At 42.1% G+C, this 22,284-nt stretch overlaps 1 protein-coding gene across 1 annotated transcript in view; it reads right to left on the bottom strand.

The window, feature by feature from the left end:
- Positions 1 to 22,284, bottom strand: part of VOPP1 (VOPP1 WW domain binding protein) — a 69,503-nt gene that overhangs the window by 9,792 nt on the left and 37,427 nt on the right. Inside the window, exon 2 of the mRNA XM_068936014.1 lies at positions 14,374 to 14,432. Coding sequence (XP_068792115.1) covers positions 14,374 to 14,432 — 59 coding nt within the window. The remainder of the gene's footprint in view (positions 1 to 14,373; positions 14,433 to 22,284) is intronic.

The following is a 22,284-nucleotide window of genomic DNA, read 5'->3' as shown; positions in this document are numbered from 1 at the left end:
TAATCTTTAAATTGCCTAGGCTTTATGTCAGCAGCATTTTTACAGCCTCAGTGGGTTAGCTGTTCTGTCTACAGAGGAGGACTGAAGCATGAACCTCAAGACAGAAAGTCTCAACTGAGGAACGCTTTTGAAGCTCTTGAGACCACTGCATGGGAAACAAACAGGTCATCAAATAGAAGTTTCCTATACAGACGACTGCACTTTAACATGGCTGTAAATGAAGACGCAAAAGACTGAGGACTCTCTCACTAGGGCTCTGTTTAGGGAAGCTTCATTTTACAGTAGCCACTGAGCATTGAGGGGCAACTCCTCCAAGGCTAACGACCACATTTTCTGGCTGAACCTCAGAAGCTCAACCGGTATCATGACTCGGAAGGAAATCCCTGTGAGATCAGATACTAGAAAAACTTTCACTTTCTACTCATAGTATTAAACGGGGGCTTGACTTTGCATGTGTGCCCATGTGCATGTACATATGTATGTGTATATAGGAGCCCTGGGTCAAGGATGATACCATGATAACAATGTGCTAACTGTTCGTATTTTCCACCAGTAGTGCCAAAAAAGCCTGGAAGAACAAATGGTCGGTTTGCTGAGACTTCTGTTAGGGTACTGTGGAAGCTTTGCTAGTCTTTTGTTCTTGTTCTTTGTACTACAAAAAAACAACACTGAACTTCTGCCAACATCAATCCTAATTACAACGAAATTAACTTACTTACACAAGCTGTATTTATTAGTGGGCAAAAGACGACAATAAAATCAGCTTATTAATGGAGCAATATACAAGCTTAAGCATAATCTATCTTTGATGTACTCTCTCTTCCTTCCTGACAATAAACCCCAGCAGAATTAAGACCCTGGTTGAGGAAAAAAGCAATTAAGCACACACACATATATTTACTGAATTGATATAAATATTCATATACATAAATATACATGTAAAAGTTACACTTTTGCGCTGGCTCTGCTTAATAAGGAAGCACTCACTGTTCTACCTGCTGTTGTGCCCAATACTGGAGTACCTTCCCTGTGACAATCCCAGCACCTACCCTACATTAGGTCCCCTGAAATATTCGGCTACCCTAGATTCAGGGTGAAAACCTGACTTTGGGGCAGCTTTATCTGAGGAAGAGTTGCTTGAAATTAAAACAAAAACAACTTTTTCAAAAAAGTTTGTCAGGTTTTGTTTTTGTCTTTCTTCAGTCGGACATAGCAGTTATTAAAACCAATCTGTCCTGGACTGAGCTCACCTCGTACAAAAGACTATTCTAAAGCAATTTCCCCTCTTTCACACGTGAATGCTGATCCCGAGATCTGCACTTCCCTAGGGCGATGGCTATGGCTGCTTGCTTCACAGAACAAAATTTCACCCGTGATGTAGCATAAGGCATGATCCATTAGTTGCTTTGCTAATCTGCAGCTTCATCATTATCACTTTTTAAAACTGCCCACAAGGTGATCTATGATTTAGCAGGTACATCTTTTCATTCATAATTCAGGAGAGTGAAATGAGTGCACCTATATGTCCAGCTATGTGTACTGCTAGCACACCAAAGAACTGCTGCGTCAGAGACCGGAGTTGCACCGCGTGTCACACCCCTGCTACAAGCCAAACCCAATAAAGCTTTTTGTACAGGTCCTCGCTTAAACACTGAAGCTGAACTTCTTTCCGTAAGGGACAAGCAAAGCACAAAGTTTCAGATGAAGGGTATGAGGTATGACCCCATTAAAAACAAAAACAAAACAACCCCCCACACACACATACTTACATGTGGTTCTGTGGATAACAACTGCTCAGTGAAATAGGCCAGAAGCACTTTTCCATTTATACTTGCACCTACACAGCTGAACAAGTCCCTTCTTAGCAGACTTGCCGCAGGAAAGAACTGCATCTAAAAATAAATTCCCTGATTGGTACTTGCTGGAAACTGGAGAAGTTAAAGAGATAAAGCACGGATTATAGTCTTTGGTAGACTGTGAGGCAATAGTGGTCTGACAATGTTCCCTGTCCTCACCCAACGCGGGTATTTCCCATCAATACCATCCACTGGAAATGCAGACTGCAGTATTCTTAGTTTTCCACTGTGGACCGTTTACATCATATGCACCAAAATTTGATTCAACATTTAAGATGTTTGAGCAACAATGTCTTTTGGAGGAGTAAAACAAAAAATAAATTACTAATCCATACAAAGTGGCAGAGACACTACTGTAGACACAGGGACAGAGGGAGGAGGGAGGGAAAAAACTCTACAGCAACCAAAACTCCTTTTGAAACAGTAAATTGCACGATTTCTAAGCAGTGGCTTGCACACAAGGCCAATTTTAATTCCAAAAAAGACTGCATGCCAGTGATAGGTGAAGTGACTGCTGCGCGTGTGTGTAAGATCTACAGTGGGGACTGGTATTCACTGGAAAACAAGCAGCACAGGCAGTTTTTAAAGTGTGTGTGGTGGGGGAGGGCAGGAAGTTATTAAGTTCAAGGAAAGGGGAAGTTAGCAATAGACTGAAACTAAGAATGGAAGAGAAAGATTTGGGGGGAACAACGAGGAGCATCTATGGAATAGGCTCCCAGATGAAGCTAAGTCTCAACTGCAGTCCTAAAACTGGCAGGGATAAAACACTAGGAAATGGACCACAAGTGCTGGCAAAGAACTGCAAGGGCCAAACCCCTGAGCCTGGGTCACCTCCAGGCAGCTTCCGTGGTCACACCACTGCCACGGAGCCCTTGAAGCCAAAAGGCTCGGGTCTGTTACCACTAAACAGATGAAGGCAGACAGCTAAGTGGGTGTGTATGTGTGCGCAAACTCATGTGTATTGAATTGCCTAAAGGACAAACAAAATGTAAAACAAAAAAAAATACATGAAGAAAGAAAAACCAAACGAGATTTAATCTGCCTGGAACTCAGCTGCCAGTATGTAGTTATTCTAAACAGAGAAAAATCAGATGAGCCATGAAATGAAAAGAAAAACAAAGCAGGCAAACACCACTGAGTGACTAGCAAAAACTATTCTGATCAAGGTTAGAGGTTTGGATGTGCTGTGAACGAGGAGTGAGGCCACTGAACTCAACGGGACTACTCTGTCATAAAAATCAGAATTAGACTTTAACGATAAGGATGAAGAAAGAGGATCAATAGAAGGCATACTGAATAACTGAAAGAGAGGGAATTATTTTTCTACAAAGTCTTTTCACTGCCAGTTAGTTCATTTCAGGCCATTCTGAATCCCAGTAAAAAGCAGTTTTTGAAGGAAAGCCATTGCCTATACTGCTACGCAAGGAAAGATCCAGGTCACTGAGAACACGGAAAAGACAACCAGACAAGCGAAGGAGCTTAACAGTACCAGCACTGTGGAGAGGTTATCCCAAGGTATCCATTTTGCTGCAGCAGCCCACCTAGACACGAACACAGAAATCGCTGAGTACACTCAGCAACGTAGAGTCCGGCTGTGCAGTCAGGAGTTCTACCTAAGTAACTCTTTCAGCAACGAGTCCCGCAGTGGTTTAATCTCTTTCCAGAGAGATGCCACAAAACAAAGGTTGCATCCCTCCCCTGGCATTGACTGAAGTGCCTGAGGGGAAGCATCATGGGCAAGGTCCTTGGCTGGTGGAGCAAAACGATAGGCAACATCTTCTTTCCAGTCTCAGTTGTGGAGCTGGTTGCATCTCCCAGGCACGACTGCCTACCTGGCCCTATTTTCAGGAGGTACATGACTCCGTTGTGGTTATCTGCAGTCACAGGTTCCCAGCGCCCAAAACTGTCCAGTTTGAGCATGCTTACACACACACTCCATGCAAACATATCACAGATAAGATACCTTTGAGTAGGAATGATCTATTACAATGGTTTTCATCTTACCATATAGGGTCTAATTCTGAGGAGAGGAGAATCAAGATCTCTAAGGGCTCACAGAAGCCTATTGCAATTATATCTACATTCACACAAAGGTGTGCACCTCTTCTGGTGAATTTTAGGGTCCCAGAAATTGGAAAAGATTGAAAATCACAGATTCAGTAGATAAGAGCAACAGTCTGGTTGCCCCTTTGTCAGTAATCAGTTTTACTTGGGCAAGTCACTTTCTGTGTTTCTCTTCTTTTCTTATGTGTAGCAAAGGTCCTCTTTCAGCACATGCAAGAACAGTGTCTTATAAAATGGAGCCCTGATTTTGCCTACTGTAGCACATAATTAAATATATGCAAGGAATATCACTGCTTCATAGCTGAATGTAGCTGTGACCTCAGTGGAACATCTGTACCTGAAAGTAAAACAATACCTCTGATACACAGGAGAGCACTAGAGATAAGTTAACCAGGTACTTTAATAAATCAGCCAGCTCATAACTACCTAAGAAAGCATGAGGCAAAGCAGAGGAAATAGGTTTTCAGGTCAATTTTTCTACAGAGTAGAAACAACAGAGACAGAGATAAAAAATGATATCTGCTCAAATTAGATTCCTCTCCACTTTGATACAACTAAAATCTCCCACAATGAGACAAGATATTTGGCTCGTGTCCTTCAGGCAAACATGAAAAACAAGAGCAGGCAACAGCTGAAAGAGGGATTATTTCTCAATTATCCTTCGAGTGAAGAGCCTCTTGGCCCTGTGCAAGAACTCAACAGAATACACTAAATCCTCCCCTACTTCTGGTAAGATGAGGAGCATTTGCTCAGCTCCTCTTATCAGACCAACCATCCTATGAGGCTTCTGCTAGCCCAACAGCTTGCCATGTCCCCAGCCCTCTCTTCCCAGACCCCCAAGAGGAGGGCCATTCTACAGAGGGATTCTCCTTGTTATCTGTAAATGCAGCAAGTCTCACCACATGCCTTGTCGGGCTGCACACATCCATCTGGAAATTTTCTCCGACTCTCCTCTGGCAAAACCTAGCAGACATTGTTCCAGCTGGAACATGGAAGGTTCCCTTGTTCCACTGTTCCACCAGCAGGGGGTGTCCGCTGGTGGCAGCGCTTGACACCTCACATAGCCATTTCTTAACATAGGCTGTGGACCTGTATTTTACAGAACAGAGCAGAGAAAGAGCCTAATTTAAGGCTCTGGCATAAGTAAGAAGACACACCTAATCTGTACCGCGACAGTTTTTGACTTTCTGCAGGTGGGAGTGTAAATTTATCATTCCAACAGGGATGGGGACTTACAGGTAATCATCAGGCCCTTATTAAACGCACCGTTCGCTCTTTGTACCTCATACTGTTCCCAGTGGGCGAGCAAGTCCTACTGCATCTGCCTTGGGAGATTATGAGCAGTCTGCTGGCAGGGGGCGATGGGTGTCCATGAAAGTGCCACCTGCCTGCATTTAACACACTAATGCACAGCAAATTCTTTTCTTCGCCAAGTCACCACAGGACCAAGCACAGAGAAGAAAGCAGGTACTAACGGCCAAAATTTAGGCGCCACAAAGTCTTGCAAAACTTTTGGGCTCATCCTATCCAAGAAGGCAGCAAGTGCTCCTTGCTGCAATTCACTGGAGCTCAGACCAGGTACAAACTTTGCTGTCCTGCTAACAGGAAAATAGAAGGAACTGCTTCTCAGCCTTGCATTAAGGTTCTTGCCCAGGGCGTGGAAGAACCAACGCTCTGATGAATATTTCAAGTCCAACAGCTCCAATAGGAAAAAACGAGGCTCAAGACTCACTTATGATAAGCCGCCACTATGGTTCCTGCACCCTCCGGAAATGAGAGGTCTGACCTGCATTCCCTGCTCCATGGCAGGCAGAGGGGGAGCTGACACCAGAGGTGTTCTCCACCAAATGAGAAAGGCTGCTCCCTTGTCCTCCTTCCTCTCCATTTTCAGAATAAGCTGCCTATGCCTGGCCAGCCCCCAACTCTAAGAAATAGTTCAGAGCTTCAACGCTCGAATTAGGTCAATCGTCTGTTTGATCACCTGCAAAGGTTGCTATCTTAAACCCTTCTCTGGGAGTCACTCATAGCAAGTTCAGACGGTGGTTATTTTGGTGGCCTCGCTCTCCCTGGGCTGTGCCTATGGCACTAGGAACCCGATCCATGTGAGAAAATTCATCTGGACGGAAAGATATTTAACAGTTTGGTGCTCACAACAGTGAGGACTACATCAACAGATCCATAAATATCCAGGGGATCTAGTCCCTTACTTAAAATAATGAACATACCACCTTAATAGCGTAGAACATCCAAGCTACTTGTGATATCTTGTACCATTACGGTTTAAGATCATACAAGATTGAGCGATAGTGGTGGGGTTTGTTGCTGCCTTTTTATACAGATGGTCTGATAATTACTGCCGTCTTCCTTCAAGATACAAACTCTGCACGTATGTTCCTGAGTGGAACTACAAATGCAAACAAGCCTTTCCTGTAGCTGCTTGCAGCTAAATTGGTGGCCCTGGCCTGAATCCAGGTCTCTGTTTTTGTACTGTGCCAGCCACTCAAAAGGTCTGGAATCATGCAAAACTATTACACCGGGCCCCCTCTCCCTCCCATGCTGGTTTCAAATCAAACAGAAGAATAAATCAACAGCGAGATTACTGCCCTAAGCACACACCTGCTGACATTTCATGCAGCTGTAATTGTAATTGGAAAGCTAAGTGTATCATCAGGAAAGCCAACTTAATTAAAAGCAGTAAACATAACAGGATGTGGAGCACACAAAGTAACTCCCATAATGCAACAAGCCTAATATCTAGATTGTGGGTTTTTCTAAGTCTCTTCTATATGCTTTGACAAAAGAACTATTTTCTAACCTACTTGGGTAACAACGACAGAGAAATTGCTTTTCTCTTGTTTGCCGTTGGAATATTTTTCAGGTTCTCGGTAACATGCAAAAATATTGTTATGGACAGACTATCAAGCAAATACCTTATTAAGGGCTAACACTCAAAACCCAAACGAATACGACTGCCAGATAAATAAAACAAACTTTAATCAGTGACCATGCACAGAGTCAAAATGAAGGGGAAGGGGGAGAGGGGGAAAACTTTCACACATGAAAGCTACTTCAAAAGCCATTAAAAAAGCACAGAAACAGAATACAATATCAGCATTCTTCTTCAGCACAAGGAAAACAATGGACTGTTCAAATGTACTGCAGGAATGTACGCTTGCTAATATTTTCACGTTCAAAACTTTTTTGGGGGTTAATACTACAGTTCTTCCAAATGAAAAGATACATAGATTTAAGGAACGTAAAATAGATGAGTACACATGCAACTGCCTGCTACATGCAGTAAACTATTTTCTATAGCAGAAACATATTAGCCTGAAAATACAGCACTTCTGTCAGAACATGTTTTTAACATTAATTCAAGTCCTGTTTCAGATAACAAGGTTTATAAGAGATTATAAGATTGCGTTCCCCTCTTTTTCTGCTGTTCTTCACACATTTGTCAGCAGCAACAGTAACTTTTTCTTCCAGAGAAAGTTTCCACGTTTCTTCCTGGAGGTCTTTCACATCACAGTGCATCAGTTACATGAAACAGCATACTTAAACGGGGAACCCATGACTGAGCTCCAGTGCAAAAAGGCAGTAGTACACAAGAGGTGAAAGCAGGAACAGGCTGCAAAGGAAGAATTTAGAAACTTGGCACCCACAGGAAGGGCTGATGTGAGGAAAGCCAAAGCTCACCTAGACCTGACACTTGCAAGAGACATCAAGGGCAATAAGGAGAGCTTCTAACATTACACTAGCAGCAGCAAAGAAACAAGGAACACGCAGGCTTGCTCCTGAGCGGGTTGAGTGACTTAGTGACAGTGCACACAGGTCAGTACTCAGTGCCTCTTTGCCTTCGTTTTCACCGGCAAGGTCTCCCAGGCCTCTGCGCTTAGAGGCAGGGTTCAAGGAGAGGAAATTACTAGCAAAGGATGATGACTCAGTCATGGATTACTTGCAAGAATTTAACCCATACAAGTCCAAAAGACCAGATGGGCTCCATCCAAGGGTGCTGAGAGCTGGCCAGTGTCATAGCAAGGCCACTTCTTAGCATCTCTGAAAAGTCATGGAGATGGGGGAGGCCTCCAGTCACCAGAGACAGGTAAATGTTGCACCCAGCTTCCAAAAAGGTCAGAAGAATGATCTGGAGAGCTGTAAGCCAGTCAGACTCACTTTGGTCACTGGAAAAATCCTCCTGAAACGCATTTCTGGGCACATGAAAGAGGAAAAGCTACTGGGAACACGTGGCACGGATTTACCGAGCATAAATCATGCCTGACGAACCCGATGGCCTTCTGTGATAAAGTCTGAACAAGCAGGAGAACAGTGGATGTCATTTACTTCAACTTCAGCACGGCTTTCAACACGCTCTCCCATAGCATTCCGACAGTTAACACCCAAGTTAGGACGTTACAGTCTGGACGGGGGCTCAGAGGGCAGGAGTTAACGGGTCATATGCTACCTAGACTCAGTAAAGTACCACGGGGTCTGGACTTGCCCTGTTTAACATCTCTATCAGTGACCTGGAAGTCAGGTGAGTGACAGAGCACTCAAGTTTGCAGACAGCACGAAACGGGGAGGACCAGTCAATAAGCTCACAGGCAGGACTGCCACTCAGAGGGATTTAGATCAGTTGGAAGAATGGCCTGACAGGAAACCCATTAAACTGAGCACAGACAAATGCAAAGTCTTGCACGCGAGAAGGAAAAATCCCTTGTAGGCTGAGGAGCAGCTCTGCTGAAAAGGCCCTGCTGGTCTTGATGGACAGCAAGCTGAGCATGAACCAGCAGTATGCCATGGGAGCAATAAAGGCCAACAGCACCTTAGGCTGCATCAGCAGAAGCACAGCTAGTAGATCAAGGGAAGCAACTATCCCTCTTTAGTGAGCACTTGTTGTACCCCCTCTAAAATAGTGTGTCCGGTTTTGGAGCCCTCAGTAGAAGGAAAAACATCGATAAGTTGGAGTGAGTTCAGCAGAGGGCCACCAAGATGGTTGAGGCTGGAGCACTTGCCCTGTGAGGAGAGGCTGAAGGAACAAGGCTTGCTCAGCCGGGAGAAGAGAGAGCTTCAAGGGGACCCAACAGCAGCCTGCCATACCTAGGAGGAGGTTACCGAGAAAATGAAGCCAGGCTCTTCACAGTGGTGCAGGACAAGAGGATGACAGAGACTGGGTATAAACTGACACAAAAAAAATTCTGAATCAATAAATGAAAAACTTCTCTACCATGAGAACAGTCAGGCAGTGGAGCAGGTTGCCCGGTGGAGCAGGTTGCCCAGGGAAGCATCATCTCCTTCCTTAGAGGTTTTCAAGACACAACTGGATAAAGCCCTGAACAACCTGGGCTGACTCCACACCTGACCCTGCTTTGAGCAGGAGGTTAGACTGCAGACCTCCTGAAGTCCCTTCCCATCCCAGCTACTCTCTGATTCTATAATCAGAGCTACTTTCTTTTCCTCATTACTTCTCTTTAGAGTATCACTTCATTAAAAATGCCATTACACCATAACCCAATAGGGTCATCTGAAATAATGCTAATCAAATACTAGATGGCATCAAAATTCCCTTCTCCCTCCAGGCCAACCCCTTCACTGTGACCCAGTGTGACATCAGTGGCAGTGTATGTACTGCCTTAGTGCTTAGCATTCATATTCAAAACATTTGTGCTGCTTTATGGAACATGCCAGGGTCTGGAGAGGAAAGGAGAGGATTACAAACATGCAGGTTCTAGCATCTGGAATTTATCACTTCATTAAACGCTCAGATGTGATGGTAGCTAACAACAAGGGGAAAAATAAACAGAAAAGGCCTATAGGATTGGTCAGTCGTCCCTGGAACGTACTTCTCCCTGCAATGAAGTACACTTCCACAATCATTCTAATCAAAATGCTCCTCATCAGTAAAATGGAAAGCAGCCTTCCATCTACTATTCATTCCCAATTCAGAAGTGAAGAAACAATAAAAGTATATCTTAAATGCTGCTGCTGCTGTTTGGATACTTAGGATACTTGTATACTTGTTGTCTGCATACTCAGGAGAAGGTTTTGCAGGCTAGCATACTCACTGTGTGCGAATATGCTAGAGTACAAAAGGTCCATATGCCTTATCTTTTCTGATTCTGTCTAGACACAATTCTGTGTCATTATTCTCTGTAGCAGGCAAGAAAAATACCCTGACTGTCCCACTACCAACTGTCAGCACTTCAGGTCCAGAATAAGACTGAGTTGGTTTATTTAAATAAGGGTCAAACGATGATCCTTATAGAGGATCAGAATCAAGTCTGTCCAGACAGCTTTAATTCTCAACTGCTCTCTGTGTATCCATACAAGGAAAAGTATGTTCTAACTCTTTAAGCGAAGTTAGGGATAATCTGACACTCTGCTCTTCTAAAGGCAGAGAATTAGAACCCAATGACTAATTCCTCCTTCAGTTTAATTTCTGCTTGCTTGTTTTTGCAGGCCACAGAAAAATGAGTGCTTTGCTGAAGCAGGAGTAAAGTAGCAGACTGACAATATCGTGGGACTCAGAAAACTAGCACGTGGAGAAGTGATGTTTGGTTGGTGAAAAAATCTGATAAGGAAATAATGATAATGAAATAATAACTAAGAGCACTCTTAGTAATTTTCTGTATCAACAGCAGAACAGTACTGTTTCTCTAAAATTCACAGCAAGTTTTCGTGATGGCTTCCAGGCTCAAATATACTGCATTTTAAGTTAATGGATTAACAAAGCAGAAGTAGAAAGGTCAGGAAAATGATCAGTTCCTTAGTCTAGCGTTAAGAAATAGAATTGTAATTCAGTATATTTCCTCTAAGTAAACTAAAGCTGACTGTTGATTTATGAAGGCAAGAACAGTTATGTCCACCAGAAAAAACAGAAAAAGCTGTATCATTACTTGGACAGGGAAAGATATGATCAGTTCCATAACGACAGAGACCTCCAACCTTTGCTCTAGCTGGTAGTTCAGGAAGCATAACCAACACATTTTAAGTAAGCACTGAGCAACATCTCTAACAACTTTTTCTTTTTGAAAAGTTAAAGATGCATTGAGTCAAAAATTAAGAAAATCAAGTTACAAAAAAGGAACAGTCCTTTCTCAGAAAATGCTGTCCCCAATAAAGCTGAATTTCTAGTACACTTATTTTAGCACACTGATTTCTTATCCCATGCTCCTCTTGCTTAGCAGACACAGTCTTATCCCTGACTTTGGGTAGCTGCAGTAGATCTTTTCCTGTAAAGATTAGCTCAGCTATTCTACCTCTAAACTTTTGATAAAAGGTAATAAAGATTTTATGTGACGGTCCAGGTTGGGTTTATGTTACTTTGGGCAATTTAGAGAGAATCAGCTATTACACAGCACCTTCTAGGAGGAGGTGCCTAATCAGAAAAGATAAGGCATACGGACATGCCAGTCCAGAGAGGCCTTGCTCTGTGCGCGCCACACTGTATCTGTGAATAGACACAGGACTTCCTATTCCCGAACTGACAAGCCCATCTATTCATTGTAAAACAAAATGTCTCCAAGAGAGCGCATACTGTCAGCCTGGGACTGAAATCACAGCAAGGATCATTAAGAAGGATTACATGGCTGAGTTTTATAATAGTCTGCAAAGAGGGTCTCAAGACCAAAGGATAGACTACTTATACTAATGGGATGGAAAAAAATTCTGTTAGAAAAGCAGTGAAAACAGAAAGGACTCTATTATGTACTTGAGTGACTAAATATATTTGCTTTTTGTGAAATTGCTGCTCCAGAAAGTGACAGGACAAAATATAGCCTGTTCCACTACAGCACATTTCAGATCTAGATTTGCAAAGAATAGATGCTCTCAGGCTGAAGTTACATAGTATGCCTTCAGATGATTTAACATGTAACTGTATGCTAATGGAGGAGATCCTATTCATGCCTCTCTTCTCCCCCACAATATGCATATTCCTCCCTCCCTCCCACTTCACCAGTGCTTGCGCTCACCAAAAACTGTACTGGGCTGATTCAACGCTCTGACTTGAACGTGCTAAATTGAACAATTTTCTGTGGGATAGCAAGCAGAATTAATTCAGTGAAGGGTCCGACAAATGCCAAGGTGATGGGACTAGGATAGAGGAGGGGAGAAGCAGAAGCAGGGTAACTGCAGACTCCTGGACTGGCTTGTCACTGACCTATACCTTCATCCTAGGAGACATTCAGACCTATTTCGTGCCTCTCCTCTGCCATACAGGTGTGGAGAGACAGTGCAGGTAGGAACCAGCTAGGGGGCCTAACCAACAGGAACTAAAATTGCAGATTGTAGCACAGTGGGAAACTCCAGACACTGCAGATCAATGAACTTCCTACAGTTTTGGCTCAGCTCCCTTTTAGAGGCACTGAGCTCTTACAGGCTCAAATACCCTCTCTCCCCTCCCTTCCACTTTTCTTCACTTGTCACATCTCACCTGCCCTCACATCTCACCTACACTCTAAGCTTTATCCTCTCCAAATCCTTACTGCCTTTCTTTAGTGTTTCTTCTTTCCCACCTAAATTCCTGATTTTAATAATAATAACGGCATTAACATGACACTCACCAGCACCACAATAATCACTGAGCATACACACCACACCCCTTGCCCCTTCCTTTTTCCATCAACCTAGACTGTCCAGCAGACTCGCATTTGCCATGTATTTATGCAATGTCTTGGATAACAGGGTACTACAGTAACTATCCTAGCAACACCATCGCTAGTAATAGTCTTCTGATTGACCTGATACAGTCAAGGTACACCAGTTTTCCCTGCATGTTAAAAAAACTCTCCCAAACCAAGCAGCTTTTTTTTTTTTTTTTTTAAACAACCACCCACCAACACTAATGCTACTCTCCCAATTCTCAGTGTAATACACAACTTTCAACGGCCAGAGCTGCGTGCACTTCCAATTAACCTCTCTGATGTACTGGAAAATACACAGTTTTCTACAGAATAATCCATTTCAGCACACAAAGAAAACAATAAACTAGTAACTAAAAGGAAACCAATTAGAAAGCAACTTTGTGCATATCAGATCTATTGCAAATAATGAGCTGCTTCTTTGTACCCACTGCTTTTGCAGGACTTGCTGTGCATTCACCTGGGGCATGAAGAGTCTGAGCTAACACCCAAAATCCACATAGCTACCCTTTTGTGTTAACAAGGGAGACAAACGTTGGCTGCAAAAGCGTGTGGGCAGAAACGTAAGCAGAACGCCAAGGTGATGATGAATAACGCACTCCTGAATGTCAGGGTACAGTAGGATTTGTGTAACATCTCAGCTCCTTTCCCACGTTGCAGCAAAATAAAATAAAATGCAGGTGGAACCTGTTGTTATTCGTATGCAAATAAAATTAACTTATTTAAATTCATCTATCTGTTCTGGCCAACCATTTATGAGTAATTCTCAACATTTCAGTCACCTGGAAAAAAGGCAGGAAGTTCCAGGCACAAACACTTCCTAACCAGTTAATATTCTGGAGCACAGACGATTAAACCACACAGTAAGTAAGCGTTTCATTCTTTCAGTGAGCTTTGTTTCTTGCCTAGCTTCCTGGCTGCTTTTTGTCTCTACCTTTTTTCTCCTGTTTCTGGCAGATGAAGTGGAGGCGGAGAAGAAATGGGAGGGAGGTTCTTGGGCAACATAAGGATTACAGTAATTTCCAACCCTTCAGCAAGAAGGGTTTGCTCAGGAAACAGATGACCTGTTGCTGCTACCTACTCCTCTGTCCTTTTTTTTTCTTTTTTCTTTCTTTCTTTTTACTCTGAAATTAATACATACATACCTGTATTAACATATACGTACCTGTCTCTGTATTAAGTTACACAGCCCAGGAACAAAGTCCAGCGCATCTAACTCCTTTCTGCCCCAAAATCCATGGGAACAATTCCACACATTTCCCCCACCTTTTTGTTATTGCTCTGGGCAATTTAAGTCAGATAAAACTGCAATTCAGAAAGATCCTCAATCACGCACCTACAGCTCATTGACATTGGGTTCATGTCCAAACCTGACGTGCATGTAGATGCCACTCATCAAAAGGACAGCTATGCCATGGATAACAAATCATCCCAAACTCTCTAAATTAAACAACAGTAGTCCCACAGGGACAAACTTATTTTCAAAGCATTCTTGGTATTCTGCCTGATTACCTGCCCTTGTTCAAAACAAAGGGAGAGCTGTCTCCTCACACAGCTAGTTCTGCTTGTGTTTCCTTTCAGCATTCTGAAATAAGAGCCTTTTTTTAAGATGTCACATTTCGTTTTCAACAGGAAAAGTGGCCTGAAATGGTGGGGAAATGAGTCTGTACAGCTTTTTTTTTTCCCCTTCAATAGGGAAAAGGAGAAAAAGGATGAGAAAAAGTATAATTAGTGAAAGAATAACACTAAGAGCCAAGAGAATCTAATCATCGCTTGATCTCTAGAAAACAAAAAGAAAAGTGATGACTACTTACATATAATATGTAGGATATAATCCTTCAAAGTACCAGCAATGCTTTTTGGCCTCTGTACACTACAAAGAAAGAAAAAAAAATAGTATCAATATTTACGTAGAACAATGTGTGATTATAAACACAAGCTTCGAGTATTTATAAACACTGTAACTTTGAGCAATTAGAAAAGAAAGACCTCTCTTCCCAAAGACTTCAGAAACTTAAAACACAAAACAACTGGAAAATCAGTTAACTTGGACTGTTAACGTGCCCTGTTAGGGTTCAGATGCTTCACTCAGGGCTCTGTCTGTGGGGCCCCATAGGTTCACACCATACACAACCGTAGTCAGTAGGCTCTGCACAGACACAGGATCCAATCGCATATACTTCTTGGCAGAACTGCAGTCTTAAAAGAATCTCAAGAATACGGGGAACTGAAGAGTCCGTCATGGTTGTAGTCCCTTAAACCCCAAGGCACTCCCAGTTAGACGATGCCTGTGCAATGAATTCGCTATTTGCGAGGAATTATTCATCTTTATGGAATTCTCTGACGCGCAGAGTCAGGCTTGGAAAGGAACAAAACAGAGAACCCACGTTAGGATACCATCTCATTTTCCTACAGCCTGGAACTGCTTCAAGTGTTCATTAAAGCACTTGGGAACGGAAACTGCTTTCAGCAGCCCAGTAGTATTGTTCTCTTTTGCAGACTGTCAGTATATCCTTTTTAAAGGATGGTGACAGGCATTTTCTCTGCGTGTGTGTGCAGGCTATGTGGGAAACACATGTTATTACGGGTACTGCCAGAGTAGACAGCAACCAAGAACAATACTGCTGCTTAAAAAGGAAAACCAGATGTCAAGCGCAAACTGTATATATAACACACACAGTATTTCTGCATATCCTGCTGACACCTCTAGCATAAAATACTGTCTTCATTACAGCCATAGCTCCAGCGGCTCCACTAAAAGCTGTATTATCTGATCACGCAGAGACAAGGCACTCTGGGACATCTTCCACAGAGCGGCAAGGAAAATCTCGCTGCGGTTTTAACAACAGCTCTCTACTGCTCACACCTGACATGCAATGTCAGAGAGTGCTCGGCGCATCCGCAGCACTTGGATCATCCTTCATGTTTTCTTGGCAGCTCACCTTTAAATAATAGCTCATATAAGTTTATTAGCCTCCCTGAATCCCAGAACACTAAATGAATCCAGTTAAGACAAAGACAAAGTGTTTTTAGATCTGACTCTCAGTCCTCATGAATAGCAAAGGCTGCAAGCTCTTTAATGAGAATCTGATGAGCTAAATCACAGACAGATCAATTACAGCCCATGAAGACAAACTGCTATGGATTAAATTGTTAAGACTAGAACAGGAGGTGGGGGGAGGAGGAGGAGGAGAGAGACTTTTGATGCATGTGAACAGACCTTTCGCTAATCATATGACAAGGGCTCACACCAGTCTTCAAGCTGCACGAGCCTTAGGTGCTGTTGAAAGGACTGCAGCTTTTCCCTTAGGATAAAAACAGTGGAAGCCTCATTTCCTTCTAAAACTGCACCACTATTACAGCAGCGCATGAAGGAGGGCTCCATAGCTGCTGCTGGTGGAGCAAGTGGTTTTCCAAATATTAATCTCCATATTTGCCCTATTCCTTTTTTTTTTTTCCTTCCTTCTTTCAAAGCTTCCGAGTTCTTAAACTTTCCTTCTGAATCTGTTCATCAGCATGCCGTTCCCTCTTAATCTGAGATTAGAAACGGGACAAGTTTCTCTCAGTGCCACTCTGCAAACATAGGACTCTCATAAATCCAGTGTGTCCACTGCTGATTTACTGAAAAACACTTCAGCTCTTTGCCTTTGAAGACTGCAAATCAGCAGGCCCTGGCTAAAATGCCACTGTTGGCAGGTCAGCCAGCCCCTTGGGTAGTCTCATTGCAAAATTCAGCTTGGGGTATACACTGGTATATGTTTTTCTTCCTGCTTCTGGACTGGTATGATCCACTGTTCATTTTAACATCTTTACAGCCTGTCTGTCTCAAGTGTTTTCATTGATACTTTCCCAGCAACGTTTCACAGCACATAGAGCCTGCATACCCATTACTCACCCAAGTAAAGGGGACATTTATATTCAGTACTCGTTCTGCTTGCCCTTGTCCCCGTACCTTAATCCACTTCACAAGTTCTAACATGAACTGGGAAGATTCTTCCTGCTTTCCAAGCTGTAAAATTTCTGTTTCTGCCTCCTAAATTATTTTGACTTCTCTGTTTCAGTCAGCCAAATATGTTTACTGCTACTATGACAAAGGCTCCAGCCTGGGAGAGTTTTGCTAATAACAAGCTTCCTTCTAGCTTACAGGGCTTAGATACGTATTCTAAAAATTCTTCAGGATAGGGCTCTGTCTTTACATGGGACCTAGCACAGTCAGTGCTAATCCTGATTCTGATGTTTTTTAATATCACAGTAATATGAATAAAGCATGGAAGTTGTTCGACTCTCCTACACAGGAATCAGGCAAACAAACAAGTACACCTCAAACGTAAGCAGCACAGCAGAACATGATATACACTACATATCAGACAGATTTACATCCATAGGACAAAGTGCCGCAATCCTTGCTTAGTTAAAACTCTTACTGATCTCCATAGCAACATTATTTGAGGAAACCCTGACATAAAACAGAAAGGTACAAACCATAGTCTGTATTTCTGGTTAACAGACCTCACAGGAATTCACTGATAAGGAGGAGAAGAGAACATCCTAGCCTCTAAGGATTTAAATCTCTTTAGTACTCAGATACTCAGGGTAGCTAGGACATGCATTAGTTTTCCCATCCCACACACATCCTTTGAAGCAGGCTACGATCATCTGTCTCTCACCAAGATCCAAATTCTTCTTCTGAGCGAGTACGCTGGCCTCTTAGTAAAGCTGGTGCAGAGTCACACAAATGCACAAGGGAAAGTATTCTAGCAGCATTCGATTTTGATCCTCGCCTCAAGGATTGCGTCCTTGCAGTTGTTTGAGATAATTCAGATTCAAGCTCTCAAGTTAGCTAAGAAGCCTCAGCTGGTAGCAACTCACTTCAGTCCACAAAGCAGAAACAAAGAAAGAGAAGGTTATTCATACTACTGTGATACAAAAGGACCTCAGATATCAGGGTTGGTACCCGCTCTGCTAGCTCCTGTATGAAGGCAGGCTATATACCCAAAGAATTTCTAACAAGTGTTTGTCCATGTCTTTAAAAAGTCACTTACCCATTCACTCATAGCAAAAAAGTGTGTTTATGGTTTTTAAACTAAGCTTCGTTATGGCCCTGCTGATGCTTTTAACTCTTCTAAAAGAAGATCTCTCCACATTTTGGATATAGAATTTCTTCTACATCCTTTATCAATTTGACAGAGCTAAAAATATAAATAAATACAGGAGTATGTTCATTTTTTAAATAAATGATGCAGGTCTAATTGTGTGTGCATGTGCAATCTCTAGAGAATTAATGGTATGTGAATTAGCCAGATGCTTGAAAACATTTCTTCAGACTGTGGAATTTGGAAAAAGAGTAAAACCACATGTTTTTTTTTTTTTTTTTTACATCAACATCTCTCCTGCAGCCTGTTTTCTTTGACAGAGTGTAGCAACATGAACTGCAAGCTGTGCTTTTCTGTGGCTTTTAAACTCATTCAGGTTTCCTCTAAGAAAGGAAACATGCTTCCTGCCACAGATTGAAACTGCAAATGCTGCTGCTGCTGCTGCTAGCAAGAACAATGAAAAAGAGAAAAAGTTACTAAAACATTAACCAAAGATTGGTTTTGATCACACCATAAAATATAGAATACAAGTACGTGTGTGCACACACAGTGTGGGGGAAGAGAGAGTAGGCAGCCTGCTCACTGAATGTCTGAAGGTATTCTCCAGCTCATTAGTTATTCCTTGCAGGATTTGCAGAAATACTATTTAGAAAGAATATCCTCCACACTGCACCTCACTATGTTTCAGTTCACAGGATAATAATTTAGAAAAATAAACAAAAAAACCCACACACAGAGACCTGTCTGATCAATTAATTACTCTTTGTAATCAAGGGAGCAGTGGATTCACACCCAGTGCTTTTACTGGAGATTTAGAAAGTAAACTATTACAACCCTATCTACACATAGTAAATACTTTCCAACATAAGTACAATCAATTTTTGTTAAGGGAAGTGACAAAAAAGAAGCCTTCGGGGGATGAAAAGGTTTGTGGCAGGAGAAGAGGGGAGGAAGATGGGTATCTGTATTCTGAAGGAACATTCAAACTGAGTTTGCGACATCTGCTCAAAGTCAGATTCGGAAGGAGGCATGAGTCTGCTATTGCTCACTAAGTCAGTAAGACTATCAGTTATTAGCAACTGAGGGGCTAGCTGTCTTTTTAAACCATATAAAAAGCTAGACACTACAGCACAATTTTCATTACAGATCACAATTACAAGAACCCAAACAGGTAAATTCAGAACAAAAAAAAAAGTAGGAATTTAACCGAGTGACCTGCCATATTGATATGACAGAAATGGCTCCTAGTGTTCTGGAATGACTCAAGTAGTCAGTGGCTGTTAAATCCTCTCATTCAGTTGGGTATATCCTACACATTAGCCGAGTGTAGGTTGATCCAAATCTCATTCCTGTGGCTACAGGCTCTAAGACTCTGCTAGGATTTATTCATCCAGAGATGAACAGGAGGAAAGAACTAAAAGTGTATCTAAGACTTGGAACAAGACCTCATTGTTTCTCAGCAACACACGGTGTGATTTAGAAAAAGATCTCCTATTCCAACTTACAGCCAGCTCGGTATTCCACACAGCCAGATCAGCACTACTAACTGAGGATTACGGGAAGGGTAACGCTTTTCTGACCACATGGTCCCACAGCATCTGAGAAATACCTGGCTATGCCTGCTGCCTCTCTTAAAGAAAGCCTCTAGCAAGTCACCTGCACAGATCCGTTCCATTTTTATTGGTCGCTGCACCTGGCAGCTGCTCTATGGAGCACAGATGAAAAGATGAGGCTGTCTGCAACGTGATTCAACCCAGACTAAATAATCTGTTCCAGGAGGCATGTTACTGGCCACTGTTATTCTGTTATTCACAATATTCTATGGGATTTGACCTTTAAAACTGTATCAGTTAGCAGAACACTTCCATTTCAGCCCCTAGACAAGAGCTGAAAGTATTATGAGATACAAGCTGCTCATTAGGTGAGGTGCACTGAAATCAGAGGGACTTCTGCATGCTGAAAGTCTGAAAGATTGGTTTTGCAGAGACAAGAAGGTGAGCTTACTGGTCTTCCACAGCCAAGAAAGGGCAGAAACTCATCCATTTAAGTAATGGACAACATATACCGAGACTGAAAAGTACAGCCTAAGGGTGAAAACAATTTACTACAGAAAATACATTTTGTCTTGGCCTTGCCTGAATCCATCAAAAACTTCATCCCTGCTTCTTCCCTGGTGGTGCTAACAGATGAGGCCCAAATGATCCTTCTCCAAACTATTGTAAGAAACTGAGCTCACAAGCCATGCTACCAATGACTTCAACAAATACTCCTGTTGCAAAAGACAGGAGCAACTCTACCTTTAATGTAATCCTGGTCCTTAGCAGTTTTTATTGACTAAGCCAATGAAGATATATCAGAAGACTCCTGTATAATAGGATAGCGATTCCTCTACCCGTTATTAGTTTCAGGCCTTCCCTCCTATTAAACAATAAATGGAACAGACACTATTTCAGATATACAGTCACTCCATCAAGGCCTCAAGATCACAAAGTCATACAGCTCACATTATGTATTTCAGGAGGAGCTGTTTCTTGCCAGTCTTTCTGGCTGTTCCCCAAGAAAAAAGGGATTATTATCAATATAGGATTCCTAACAGAAGTAACTTTTCCACTTTTAATTTATTCTTCTGTGTTTATCAACAGTAAAATTTCAGCACAAGCAACTAACACTTAATAGTTCTTCTGCTGCTCAGAATACAAGCATTAATCATCACATTTTTTTGCTTGGAATTAATGTGGGCTTAGCATTAGATAGCTTCTCATTAAAATGCATTACTTCATATTTAGATCTATTAACCTTTCCCATAAAAGAAACACAATATCCCTTGCAAATATCCCTTCACTTGAGAAGGCATTCATGGCCTTTTTCTTTTTTGGCTATTATGCGGCAAATTGTAAATGCACTTCAGTCCTAGCGCAACACCACGTCAATGGAACATAATCTGCTTGTCCGTCTCTGGGCCCGTGCTCAGCACCGCGGACAGCGCTGCTCCCGCAGGGCAGCACAGAATCGTGGAAAATGAGTGTTTGCTAGAATTTAAAAAAGAACAAGCTCTCTCTATTATAATGCACAGAGCAGTGTAATAGATGTTGGAAATCCATATTTGTATGCCACTTTAAGAGAGTTTCAAAAATTTATAAACGCACTCTTTGTTTCTGCACATACACGAGTTTATAAAACATCTGGAAATAAGTCAGGAAGTTGCAAATATACAACTTCATACGTACAGCACTTCACTGTGTTCTCATGTGCAGCAGTCACCAACTGGTAGAATGCTGAGTCTGTTAGATAGCTCGCGGTATATTTGGGCACTGATAAGAGAAAGGAATAATAACAACATTTGACTGGCTTGAATGGAACAGTTATACTGAATCTTCTTCAAACAGTCAGAGTTATGTGATGTTTCTAACACTGATCTAGGTTGGTATGTCTTATGAAAGTGCCCAGAGATCCTTAACACCAGAGAAGGTTAGGACTTGTTTTCAATTCTTATTTCCACATCCATTAATTCAACAACATTTGTACAGATATAAAAGCTGGGGGTGGGGAGGGGGAGTGTTAAATCTTCTTGGTGGAACTGATCTTACACAGAAAACTCTACATGGCAGTTCTGTAAGAAAGCATGAAGCATGCCACATATTGAAAGCATTTTCCCTCCCAAGAAAAGCCAAAAAAAAAAAAAAAAGCTTCAACTTTGCATTGCAATATCTGCAGCCTCAAGGGGGGTTTGGGTAGAATCTTTTGTTCCAATTGGAAGGAAACAGATGTAACGTTCTCCCCACTCCTCCAGAAGTAGTTGATCTATTCCAAATGGTAGTGGGTAGGTTCCACAGTCCCAAAATTGAATTTAGCTTCTGCAACTACTCTGTTTCCTTTTATATGAGCATGGGAAATAAAAAAACAAGGCTATTATTTGCATTCTTTAGCAGCAGAATAAGCCATAAGTCAGCTTATTAAACAATGCATCAAGGGGGTGAGTAGGGAGGAATCATTTATCAGGAACTGAAAGCAGGAAAATGCCAGGAGTGCGGATATTTATGATCTCCTCCCTCAGTCTCTCTAAAAAACAAAGTAAAACAGATACTAACTTTCACAGATAAAGAAAGACGGACAAAAGGATTATACTTTTAAGCCTATAATGAGCATAGGTAACACATTCCGTATCACCATCAAGACACATGATATCGAAATTGCTTTGCTTTGACCAAGAACTGGAGGCTTGCTTCACCTGCAGCACTAATTCTAGGCATTGACTCCTCTCAGGAAGTGACGCTATCTGAAGCATTATTCAGAGCAAAGTTTAGATTCGGGTTTCATCCATTTTTATCTAAACCATGCCAATATTCACTCCCTACAGTTCAAGCTGAACTGGCATGTTCAGCTGTTTTCTATGTACATTTCATTCTTACCCTTTACCATTCCAAGAATGAAAACAGCCTTTCTATTACCTGGTAGTTAAATCCTCAGGGGCTGTCTTTCATCTCCTATAATAATAAAAGCAAAGCAAATAAAGATTGAATAAAGGAAGATGGATTTAGAACTCAGTTTTCTTGGTCATTTGCAGAGCAGACAAGACTGAGGCAGTAACAGCACCGTGCTACAGATGCTGGTCAGTTACACTACAACAGCCCA

Source organism: Struthio camelus, chromosome 2 (genome assembly GCF_040807025.1).
Source record: "Struthio camelus isolate bStrCam1 chromosome 2, bStrCam1.hap1, whole genome shotgun sequence".
Lineage (NCBI taxonomy): Eukaryota > Metazoa > Chordata > Aves > Struthioniformes > Struthionidae > Struthio > Struthio camelus.
This window is presented reverse-complemented; position numbering and strand designations above follow the sequence as displayed.